Source organism: Leptonychotes weddellii, chromosome 8, assembly GCF_054177405.1.
Source record: "Leptonychotes weddellii isolate Sample4059 chromosome 8, ASM5417740v2, whole genome shotgun sequence".
Taxonomy (NCBI): domain Eukaryota; kingdom Metazoa; phylum Chordata; class Mammalia; order Carnivora; family Phocidae; genus Leptonychotes; species Leptonychotes weddellii.
Genome location: NC_138376.1, coordinates 23,079,650 through 23,091,372, shown reverse-complemented (window position 1 = coordinate 23,091,372; position 11,723 = coordinate 23,079,650). Strand labels below are relative to the sequence as shown.

The following is an 11,723-nucleotide window of genomic DNA, read 5'->3' as shown; positions in this document are numbered from 1 at the left end:
GGAGGTGCCTAAGAGTGTACGCATGCGTAGTGCAACGCACGCAGGCGCAGTACGGTCCCCCGGGCGACGGCGGTGGCGGCTCCTCGGGGTGCTCGGCTCCCTCCCATCCAGGCCGGCCCCGGCCCGTCTCGCCCCAAGGAACTCACTGTTTGGGGCCGCGAACTTCCTCGTCGTGCCCCACAAGAGTAAAGCTTGGGGGCCTGGGGGAGCCGGAAGTACCGCCTAGCGATCCCCAAATACTATCGGGGAAACGGAAGTGGCCATCGGTGGCAAGTTGGGGGAGACCGGAAGTGACGGTACTGTGGGGAACTCGGGGGCGGAGCCCGGGGTGGTGGTATTGGTAGTGGTGGGGTGGGGGGTGTGTGTGTGTGTGTCTGTGTCGGTGTCTGTGTCTGTGTCTGGTGTGTGTTGGTTGCGCCGCTCTGCTGGAGCATCGAGGGAAGGCGGAAGAGGGGGGCAGTCAGCTAGCCAGTCTGGCCCCCCGTGAGTGTCCGTCATCTCGGGTCTGTCGTGACTTAGGCGGGTTCGATGGGCGTGGCGTGGCGCGCGTGCGCGAAACCACTGTCTCCGCAGAGTCTGGCGCGACCCCCCGCTCTCGTGTGCTCCCCAGGGTTTGCCGACCTTTGGGGCCTTTGTCGTATCGCGACTGGTGATGACACCGGTCTCCTGGTTCCTACCTTCCCGGCTTCCTAGCCTGACTGGCCCTCCCTTATTGTGATTGGCATTGTGGAGCCCCTCCCATCTCCCCGTCCTCCAGCTCCCTGTGCCGTCGATCTCCTGCCCTTTGTGTTTCTCTCCCCGTGCCCCGGAATCAGAAGGGGGATGGGGGCGGGTGTGAGTGTGTGCGCTTGTGTGGGAGAAACTCTTTAGGTATTAGGGCGGAGACTCAGGCCGGGGAGGCTTCCGGGTATATAAAATCTGCTTTGGGCGACAGCAGGCCTCCCTCCCTCTATTCTTCCTTAGAGAGCTGTCAGCCATGGAGCCCAGTGATAGTACCAGTACCACTACCAGTATGGAGGAGCCTGACAGCCTGGAGGTGCTGGTGAAGACCTTGGACTCTCAGACTCGGACCTTTATTGTGAGGGCCCAGGTGAGACCCCGGCACTTCTGGAAGACACTCATTAACTCTTCCTCTTATAGGCCCCTTATTCTGAGAGAAGAGCCTGATTTTTTTAGTCCTCGAATCTTTTTTAATTGGTTCCTTTGTTCATATTTTAGACAGGACATTTTTTGGTCTTTCTTGTTGAGTGAGAAGGTATGGCTTCTGTTGAATGAGGCAGATTTTGTTCTGCCTTTTTCCACCTTGATAGAACTCAGTGCAGAGGGAAATGTGGAGGAAGGACGAATCTGTATGCCATCATCATGAGCGAACCCCAGCCCAAAGGGACAGACATGGCTCGTGCCTTTGGGAAGGGAAACAGAACAGAGATCCAAAACTCGAGTCTTAAAAACAAAAATTAATCAGGTCTGTATTATGTTTTTAAAGGCTAGAAATCAGAGCCTGTAGCACAGGTAGATCCCTAGCAGACTGTTGAGTGGAATTACTAGTATCTGTGGCATAATTTCAATCTTTTGATTTTAATGCCACACGGCTGTCTGTACCATTAGTTCCTGTGATACGTGGAGACAGAATCATGAGGGGTTGGTCCATGGCTTTTAACATGTACATAAAAAACCATATAGGCTTTTCTGATTAGATGTACATAAACAATCTGGTACTTCTGAAGACTCACTTGTCCAGTTAGGAAAGTGTTTGTTATTTTTTCTCTTTGCCGTTGAGCCTTCCTTAACTTGACTTTCCACTCCCCCTTCCTTGTCATTGCATTTATCTTTGAGATTGTAGAGTTGTATCATTTTGTGTTTGAGGAGGGGTCAACGGTATCCGTAGACACACATTCCTTTGGGAGCCAGGGAGAGAAGGGAATGTCAATTAGCTTTTCTGTTTCTCAGCCACATAATTTTTTTCTGGGCACATAACTTGAAGTTTGTTAACATTTATTGTCTGTCTTGACAGGTGTAAACATGTCTTAGTTTGGGACTTTGTACAATAATTATCTCACAATCAAGACAAATGGGTAGTGATGTTATGATTGGGTGGTTTTTACCCCTCATTTCCAAAAGTCAGTTGTCCCCTTTCCGTCCTTCCCCTTTTCCTACATTCGCTGATAGTTCTTGGTCTCTCTTTGCTGTAGATGAATGTAAAGGAGTTTAAAGAACACATTGCTGCTTCTGTCAGCATTCCCTCTGAGAAACAACGGCTCATTTATCAGGGACGAGTTCTGCAGGATGATAAGAAGCTCCAGGAATACAGTAAGTTTGGGGGAGGCAGTTCAGAGGTTGAGGGATGAGCTGAGGCCTTGGGCTTACTTGATTGTATAATGCTTTGGTGTGTATCTTTTTTTCCTGCAGATGTTGGGGGAAAGGTTATTCACCTGGTGGAACGGGCTCCTCCTCAGACTCAGCTCCCTTCTGGGGCATCTTCTGGGATAGGGTCTGCCTCAGGCACCCATGGTGGAGGACCCCCACCTGGTACTCGGGGGCCTGGGGCCTCTGTTCATGACCGGAATGCCAACAGCTATGTCATGGTTGGAACCTTCAACCTTCCTGTAAGCTTGTGTTCCACATAGGCCACTTTTTGTGGGGAAGGGTGGTTTGGTTGTGGCAATAGCAGAGAGCTCATAAAGATAGGTGTCTCGGTCTTTAGATTGGGTTTCCAGGTCCCTGAGGTCTGATACGGCCTCAGTCTTTGAGAAAAAGGGTGGGGCTCCAGAAAATGAGTTGGAGGTGTGGGGGCCTTAGTATTTGGCTTCTCCCAGAGCAACTTCCCTTACCCTTTTCCCAGAGTGACGGCTCTGCTGTGGATGTTCACATCAACATGGAACAGGCCCCGATACAGGTATCACGGGCCTGGGAGGGTCAGGGAAGGGGATCTGGGAGAAGGAGGCCATGAGGTGGGGGGTGGGGGGGGTCCTGGCTGAGGAGCCGGCTGGGACCTGATTCAGTGGGTGGTAGAGTTCATGGCTTCATCTCAGACGTACCCTCATTTTATGTCTCTTGTCGTATAGAGTGAGCCCCGAGTACGGCTGGTGATGGCTCAGCACATGATCAGGGATATACAGACCTTACTATCCCGGATGGAGGTCAGTGGGCAAGGCTGGCTAGGGTCTGTCTGTCTTTTCATTCTCCCTTACCGTTCTATGTCCGCCTGGCAGCGAAGGCATGACTGGCCATGTCAGCTGGTTTCTTCCTGCCTGATCTGGTCTGTTCTCTGCAATCTTCACTCTTTGGGGTAGAAAATATATCTTTGTCAGGCTCTCTTGTCCCTGCCAATCCTCTGGGTGCCTGGTATCTGGGAAGTTTGTTGCAGACTTACCAGATAAGTTTTTTTTTTTTAAAGATTTTATTTATGTATTTAATTGACAGAGAGAGACGGCGAGAGAGGGAACACAAGCAGGGGGAGTGGGAGAGGGAGAAGCAGGCTTCCTGCCAAGCAGGGAGTCTGATGCGGGGCTCAATTCCAGGTCCGTGGGATCTTGACCTGAGCCGAAGGCAGTCACTTAACAAACTGAGCCACCCAGGTGCCCTTTACCAGATAACTCTTGTGGCATCTTTTTTCAATTACAGAAGCAGTCTGTGCTTTTTTAGTTTTTTAATTACTGTCTGATGCCGAGATGTTCTAGTTCTATTGGTTTGTGTTGTGACTGTAGCGTGTGATGTTTATTATTCTTCTAGCGGAGGTTTAGGGAACTATCTTTTTTTTATTTTGTTAGTAACTCTCAAGTATCACAGGTTATTTATCATGCGTCTTGTTTAAGCATGGTGCTTTTTGCTGGGGAGTCAGACAGGTGCAAAGCCCTGCCTTTAGGAGCCTAGTTAGAGCTCCTTCTCCACTCGTTCTCCATTGACCTGAGTAATCTGTGGCAGTCTCATCCTGCCTTTGGTATCCTGAATCTCTCCCCTTCAGTGTCGAGGGGGACCCCAAGCACAGCACAGTCAGCCGCCCGCACAGACGCCGACTGTGGCCCCGGAGCCTGTCGCCTTGAGCTCTCAAACATCAGAACCAGTCGAAAGCGAAGTGCCTCCTCGGGAGGCCATGGAGGCGGAAGAAGTGGAGGAGCGTGTCCCAGCCCAGAGCCCAGAACTCACCCCTTCTGGCCCAGCCCCTGTGGGCCCGGCACCTGCCCCAGAGACAAATGCGCCCAAGTGAGAACCCGAGGGACACTTTGGGAGGGGAGTGAGGGATCTTCAGTGAAGTATGAGAGCCGGGAAGGGGATGGTGGGAGAAGGGGACCGCTGGGCATTCTTACCTGTAGGGTTAGCCTGGTGGGGCAGAGAGGCTCTGGACCAGCGAACGAGGTTAGGGCTGGCAATCGAGCCGGAAGCACTGCTGTCCCTGGGGCAAGGAAATCCAGGTGGTGGTTCCTGAGCCTGATCCAGACTCTCTTCCCCAAGTTCACGCGGGCGGCGTTTTTTCCTTCAGCGTTCGTTTCCTGCCATCATAGGGATGGGATTGTGTGGCGGGGAAGGTGGAAGCAGTTGTTTTCTTTTCCTTGTCTTCTGTGGGTGCAGGTGAAGGATGGATGTTCTGCTGGTCCCAGGAGGGATTGGGCCAGGTGTCTGGGGAGCTGCGGAGAGACAGGGCATTGTAGTCTAGGTCAGCTGGGAGGCTGGGGATCTGAGGAAAGCCTCCGCTCACTGCCTCTCGGGGTTGCCCCCAGCCACCCTTCGCCTGCGGAGTATGTCGAAGTGCTCCAGGAGCTGCAGCGGCTGGAGGGCCGCCTGCAGCCCTTCCTGCAGCGCTACTACGAGGTTCTGGGTGCCGCTGCCACCACGGACTACAACAACAACGTGAGTGCCACCCACCCCCGGTGCGTCCCACAGGGAGCGGGCTGGAATGCAGCTAGCTAACCCTTTCCCCCCGCAAAACAACATTGTCTGCAACGGAATGAGTTCTCTGTAGATTTGTCTACTGTTTTTCTCCCTCGATGCCTCGAGCGAGTTGCTCAGGAAGCTTACATGGAGTGAGGGAGAGGAGTAGATGATGTGCTGACTTTCTGGGGCCTGTCGTAGTAGGGAACTTTGTACGTATGTGAAGTGGAAGTTATTTGCCCAGATCGGGCCTACCCGGAAGCTTCCCAGGCTATGCCCAAAGGTGTAGAGAGCACGGTGTTCTTCAGGGGTGTTGCTGCTCTTGTTACCGAGGTTCGTTCCAGCCTGATAGGTTTTTGCCTTTCTGTGCTCGGCCCCGGTGGGGACAGCAAGAGGGCCGTGAAGAGGACCAGCGCTTGATCAACTTGGTGGGGGAGAGCCTGCGGCTGCTGGGCAACACCTTCGTGGCCCTGTCTGACCTGCGCTGCAACCTGGCCTGTGCGCCCCCGCGACACCTGCACGTGGTTCGGCCCATGTCGCACTACACCACCCCCATGGTGCTTCAGCAGGCAGCCATCCCCATCCAGGTGGGTCGGGGGAGCCTGGAGGGACGGACAATGCGGGGCGCTGTTGGTGGAACGGCCCAGAGTAGCTATCGGGCTTGAAGCGAGAAGGGGTGGGGACTTTGGGAATACAAAGGGATGAAGGATGGGGAGGCTGAAGGAGTTTATCTCGGGGTACCTTGGGTTAGGCTCTTGTTTTCTTCACTGCTGCCTCATTTGTCTGCTCCAGATCAATGTAGGAACCACCGTGACCATGACGGGGAATGGGACTCGGCCCCCCCCGGCTGCCAATGCGGAGGCAGCTCCCCCTGGTCCTGGGCAGGCCTCGTCCCTGGCTCCCACTTCCACCGCTGTCGACTCCTCAACCGAGGGGATTCCCCCGCCAGGGCCGGCTCCCCCCCCGACCACCAGCCACCCGAGGGTCATCCGGATTTCCCACCAGAGCGTGGAACCCGTGGTCATGATGCACATGAACATCCAAGGTGAGTTAGGGCCAGGCGTCGGTAGAGTAGAGCTCCACAACGCGGGAGGCGGGGTTGAGGCGCGGAGGTGTGAGAGCGAGGGTGGGGAGGGGAGAAGCCAGGGCCGGCTGCCAGAGCAGAGGAACCAGGGCAGAAGCTTTAGTCGGCCCATGTGGGGAAGGACAGGAGGGACTGCTTGTCCCTGCAGATTGGTGTGCGTGGCGAAGGGAGTGCATCCTCCCTGTCCAGATGGAGGGAAAAGCTGGCTTTCTGGTGGGGGGAGTAGCGGCCTGAAGGATGCTGGTCTCAGGAGGATACAGTTAGGCCTTGGCCCCGCCTGTCTCAGGGCCACTCTCTCTGTCTCCCTGCCCAGATTCTGGCACACAGCCCGGTGGAGTTCCGAGTGCTCCCACTGGCCCCCTAGGACCCCCTGGTCATGGCCAGACCCTGGGTAAGAGTGAGGGCATCAGAGCAGGCTGAGCTCTGGGTAGACAAGGGGTAGGGCCGAGTGGGTGGGTTGAAGGGGGTCCAGGTTCAAGGTTACATCAGACCCGCCCCCCAGGCTCCACCCTCATCCAGCTGCCCTCCCTGCCCCCTGAGTTCATGCACGCCGTCGCCCACCAGATCACTCACCAGGCCATGGTGGCAGCTGTTGCCTCCGCGGCCGCAGGTAATGACCCGGGAGGGGAAGCTTGGGAGGTGGGGCACGGTCCATGGTGGTGGGTGCCGTTGGCTGGCTGGCCGGGGCCCAGCCCTCAGCCCTCCTTGGTCTCTCCCCTCTGCCACCCACAGGACAGCAGGTGCCAGGCTTCCCGACAGCTCCCACCCGGGTGGTGATTGCCCGGCCCACCCCTCCACAGGCTCGGCCTTCCCATCCTGGGGGGCCCTCCGTCTCGGGTACTCTAGTGAGTAAGGGTGGAGGAGTTCTGGGGTGGGGCGGAAGAGTCTGCAGAGAGGGTCCCGTGGTGGGGAGTGGACAGGGCAGGACTGAAAGCCTCCCCTCTCTCGGTTCAGCAGGGCACCGGGCTGGGTACCAATGCCTCTTTGGCCCAGATGGTGAGCGGCCTTGTGGGGCAGCTTCTGATGCAGCCCGTTCTCGTGGGTGAGTCCTCGTTCCCGCCCATGTCCAGCTGCAGGGGGGGCCACAGCCTGGAGGCCGACGCGCCGCTCCTCCCGGCTGCTTCCCAGCTCTCCGCATGGGTCCTTTGTCCTTGCTCTCCTGCCGGGGAGAGCGGGATGGAAATGCCGGGGCATCTCGTTTCTCCTTACAGTTCACCTTGTCTCTTTCGGTCTGTCCAGCTCAGGGGACCCCAGGAATGGCTCCGCCTGCGGCCCCCGCCACCGCTTCAGCCAGCGCCGGCACCACCAACACTGCTACCACCGCCGGCCCTGCCCCCGGGGGGCCTGCCCAGCCTCCGCCCCCGCAGCCCTCCGCGGCCGACCTGCAGTTCTCCCAGCTCCTGGGGAGCCTGCTGGGGCCGGCAGGGCCCGGGGCCGGGGCGCCCGGCGTGGCTTCTCCTACCATCACCGTGGCGATGCCTGGCGTCCCCGCCTTCCTGCAGGGCATGACCGACTTCCTGCAGGTGGGTGGCTGGCTGGCTCTTCGGCTTCAGCCCCCCTTTCTTCAGGCCCAGCCGGGCGCTGGTGTCTTGTCGCTACGATCTCGCTGCTGGGTTCCAGCCTCCGGGGGCCTGGCGGTGGGAGGGGGCCCCGGGACTTCACTGACGCCCCAGTACCCCCACCCCCCGCACGGTTTTGGAGAAGAGGAAGACGAGGCTGTGAAGGCAGAGTAGCCCGCGGTGCTGCTTTCTGACCTCACCCGTTCAGAGAGAGAGGGGCCAGCGCTCTCCATCTTCGGGCTTCTTCCGATTTGTGCCTTCCTGGTGTCTTGTCCCCGTTCTCAGCTTGTTTTCCGTGGTGTGTTCTTTCTCTGTCTGCCAGGCGACACAGACGGCGCCTCCGCCCCCCCCGCCGCCCCCACCCCCAGCCCCAGCCCCCGAGCAGCAGACCGTGCCCCCGCCGGGGTCCCCTTCTGCTGGTGCAGGGAGCCCTGGAGGCCTGGGTCTTGAGAGCCTGTCGCCGGAGTTTTTTACCTCCGTGGTGCAGGGTGTGCTGAACTCCCTGCTGGGCTCCCTGGGGGCCCGGGCTGGCAGCAGCGAGAGTATCGCCGCTTTCATCCAGCGCCTCAGCGGGTCCAGCAACATCTTCGAGCCTGGGGCTGATGGGGCCCTCGGTGAGTGAGTCGGCGGCGGGGTGGGGGGGCGGTGCCGATGGCCGGAATGAGGCTGACGGGCTGGTGGTGGGTGGGCAGGCCACGTGGTGAAGGCCGCTGCTGACTTTGGCCCCTGTTCCTAGGATTCTTTGGGGCCCTGCTCTCTCTTCTGTGCCAGAACTTTTCCATGGTGGACGTGGTGATGCTCCTTCATGGCCATTTCCAGCCCCTGCAGCGGCTTCAGCCCCAGCTGCGGTCCTTTTTCCACCAGCACTACCTGGGTGGCCAAGAGCCCACACCTGGCAACATACGGGTAAGTGAGGACCCTGGGCCTCAGAGCGCTCCTGCTCAGCTTCCGTTCCTTCTTCCTGACTCTGTTCATCTGTCACCTAAAGCGACGATTGCTCCAGCCCGAGCCCTGGACTTACCGGAGGTGGAGGGGAGGGCAGTGTCTCGAGGGCTGGGGCCTGGGCCTGAACTTGTGCTGCTTCCCTCTAGACGGCAACCCACACGTTGATCACGGGGCTGGAAGAATACGTGCGGGAGAGTTTTGTGAGTAACCCTTCCCCGTTCCTCGTGTCCCGGCTGTGGTAAGGGTAACTGCTGCTCCTCCTGCCTCCTCGATCCTAGTCCCACAGGGTCCCTGAGTTGGGGGTCTTTGCGTGTCTCGTTTCTCAGTCTTTGGTGCAGGTACAGCCCGGCGTGGACATCATCCGGACAAACCTGGAATTTCTCCAGGAGCAGTTCAACAGCATTGCCGCTCACGTGCTGCACTGCACAGGTGAGGGGCGGGCCCGCGGGCGCACGTGTGGGCGGGTTAGAGGCGCAGGGCTGCCGGGTGCCAGCGTCCCCTCCTCGCGTCTTGCCCACAGACAGTGGATTTGGGGCCCGTTTGCTGGAGTTGTGTAACCAGGGCCTGTTTGAATGCCTGGCCCTCAACCTGCACTGCTTGGGGGGACAGCAGATGGAACTTGCCGCAGTCATCAACGGCCGAATTGTAAGCACCACCCAGTCCCCCGATCTCCAGCCTTTTGTTTTCTTAGGGTTCCATTCTCTCTGCTATCTTGCAGTTCTCGTTTTGTTTTTTTGCTCCAAACTGCCGTCCTTTACCCTTTCGTACCTTTCAAAAGCTGGTTGAAGATGTTGTGTTCCAAGGCTGCTTTCTGCCCTCAGCGTCGCATGTCTCGTGGGGTGAACCCATCCTTGGTGAGCTGGCTGACCACTATGATGGGACTGAGGCTTCAGGTGGTTCTGGAGCACATGCCCGTGGGCCCTGATGCCATCCTCAGATACGTTCGCAGGGTCGGTGACCCCCCCCAGGTAAGGGTCCCGATGGGCTGTGGGGTCCGGGGACTTGAGGGAACTGGACAGGGAGGCCTGAGAGGGCCTTTTGTGTTCTCCTCCTCTGTCCAATTTCATAGCCACTTCCTGAGGAGCCAATGGAAGTTCAGGGTTCAGAGAGGACTTCCCCTGAGCCTCAGGTACCAGGGAGAGGTCGAGGGGCCAGACAACAGGGAGCGGAGGGCTGCGGGCAGAAGGGCTGGAGGCTGGGGATGCTGAAGCCTGCATCTTCCCCGCTGTCTCACTCCCAGCGGGAGAATGCTTCCCCGGCCCCGGGCACGACGGCAGAAGAGGCCATGTCCCGAGGGCCACCTCCTGCTCCTGAGGGCGGCGGCTCCCGGGACGAACAGGACGGAGCTTCAGCTGAGACCGAGCCTTGGGCAGCCGCAGTCCCCCCAGTGAGTGTCAGGAGGTGAGCTGGGGAGCCAAGAGCAGCTGGAAGTTGTGCCAGTTCCTCATTATCTTTTCCGTCCCCAGGAGTGGGTCCCGATTATCCAGCAGGACATTCAGAGCCAGCGGAAGGTGAAGCCGCAGCCCCCCCTGAGCGACGCCTACCTCAGTGGTATGCCTGCCAAGAGACGTAAGGTTGGTGTGCCTCTTCCCTGAGGAGCTCTTTATCCCCCTTCCCCTGCCGTGTTTAGAATCAACTAGTTAGAGCCGGAAGGAGTTCTTCCTACTTCCGTCCTGTGGCTGAGTGGACAAGGAAGCCTTCCTGGGACTCGCCCACAGTGGTGGCAGTAGATGTGAGGCTGGCGCGCGCCAGCGCCGCTGTCCTCCCTCAGCCGCCTGACCCCCAGGTGCCGTGTGGCCAGGGCCCGTTTCCTCGAGGGCGGCCTCCTCTCGTGGACTAGCTAGCTCTGAGTGCTGGGTGGCGCGACTCCTCCTGCTGCCCTTGTTTTGAAGGGCAAGTCCAGCACGCGCAAACGCCCTCTCGCCAGAGCCAGAGCCAACTAGGAAGGCATTTCTGCGCTCAGAACCACCCGCGGGCTGGTTCCCTTCTCTCCACTAGCCTAGAAATTCAGTGGTTGGCTCCTGGAAAGGGTGAGCTGGGTGGTGGCACTGGATCTGACGTTGATCCCCTTTTCCCTCCCGACCCCCTGTCCGCCAGACGATGCAGGGTGAGGGCCCCCAGCTGCTTCTCTCAGAGGCCGTGAGCCGGGCAGCTAAGGCAGCCGGAGCTCGGCCCCTGACGAGCCCCGAGAGCCTGAGCCGGGACCTGGAGGCACCAGAGGTTCAGGAGAGCTACAGGCAGCAGGTGCCCCCACCTTGAAGCAGAATAGGGATGGTCTAGTGGGAGGGGTCGGGCTAGGGCCCCTCTTTTCTGATCCCTTCAGAGACAAACTGGTCAGCCTGGGGCTACTACTTGATGTTTTTTAAAGAGTTTTTTTTCCCTAGTGGCATCTGGGAAGGCTCCCGACAGTGTGGCTGGTGGGAAGTGCTAGTTCCTAAGGGACGGCCTTGCGTGCTCGCTGGGATCCCAGAGCCTCAGCCAGTGCCCCTCCAACCCGCTTGCTCTCTCTCTCTCTCTCTCTCTAGCTCCGGGCTGATCTACAAAAGCGACTGCAGGAAGATCCCAACTACAGCCCCCAGCGCTTCCCTAATGCCCATCGGGCTTTTGCTGATGATCCCTAGCTCTTTGCTCTGTGGCCCTCCCTCATCAGGGGACCATTTCCCTCATTTTCCTTCACAGTATTTAAGAAATAAAAGTCAGATTTTCCTGGCTCTATTGTCTCTAAGTTGTCTTTCTTAAAGTCGTCGAAGTACTTCAGTCTTCTCGGAGTAGTCCCTAGGAGCCCAGCTGTGTTCATCCTCCCCGGCGAGCAGCCGCGCACTGCCTTGTTCTGTTCATGGGGGGCAGCACTGAAACGAAGCCTGGCGACAGCGATCACGCACAAGCATTTTACGTGTACGTGGAAGAACGGGAGTTTAGAGATGGACCAAACCTATTTCTAGGCCAGCATAGGGCTCTCAAACTATCCGGTAAAAAACCATTTGATTTCCAAGCAGCTGCAGACCTAAATGCAGTCCCAGTCTGACTAGCCAAGCCTGACAGTGGCACTCATCTACCGGGCTGAATGGGCCTCCTCCCGTTCACGGGCTTGAATGTGGAGTCCACGAAACCGCTTTCAGGGCCCTCCTCTCGAGTTCGTAGCCGGGACCAAAGTGAGAGGAGGCTGCAAATCCTTTGCTACTCCCTTGGAGAGATGCGGTTGCAGTCCCCTCCCCGTGCGCTAGCTTAGTGCTGGACCAACAGAACGTGGCCGAAGACCTGCCAAG

General features: G+C 58.2%; 1 protein-coding gene across 23 annotated transcripts; it reads left to right on the top strand.

Moving 5' to 3' along the window:
* Positions 1–51: 51 nt before the first annotated feature.
* BAG6 (BAG cochaperone 6) lies at positions 52–11,168 on the top strand. 23 transcript variants are annotated; one of them, XM_031033699.2, is made up of 26 exons: positions 52–296; positions 964–1,090; positions 2,193–2,310; positions 2,410–2,606; positions 2,843–2,896; positions 3,066–3,140; positions 3,965–4,203; positions 4,719–4,848; positions 5,259–5,456; positions 5,662–5,914; positions 6,240–6,344; positions 6,456–6,563; positions 6,686–6,798; positions 6,911–6,995; positions 7,193–7,476; positions 7,835–8,126; positions 8,249–8,418; positions 8,604–8,657; positions 8,784–8,886; positions 8,978–9,102; positions 9,279–9,425; positions 9,527–9,586; positions 9,698–9,844; positions 9,924–10,031; positions 10,555–10,701; positions 10,983–11,168. In XM_031033699.2, exons 2-26 carry the CDS (start codon positions 977–979, stop codon positions 11,076–11,078), a joined length of 3,522 nt encoding a protein of 1,173 aa, XP_030889559.2. In that variant the 5' UTR covers positions 52–296; positions 964–976; the 3' UTR covers positions 11,079–11,168. The 23 variants fall into 23 exon arrangements, with proteins under 23 accessions (XP_030889559.2, XP_030889561.2, XP_081683995.1 ...); XM_031033701.2 differs by having other exon boundaries at positions 6,908–6,995; XM_081827868.1 differs by having other exon boundaries at positions 53–296; positions 6,267–6,344.
* Positions 11,169–11,723: the final 555 nt, after the last annotated feature.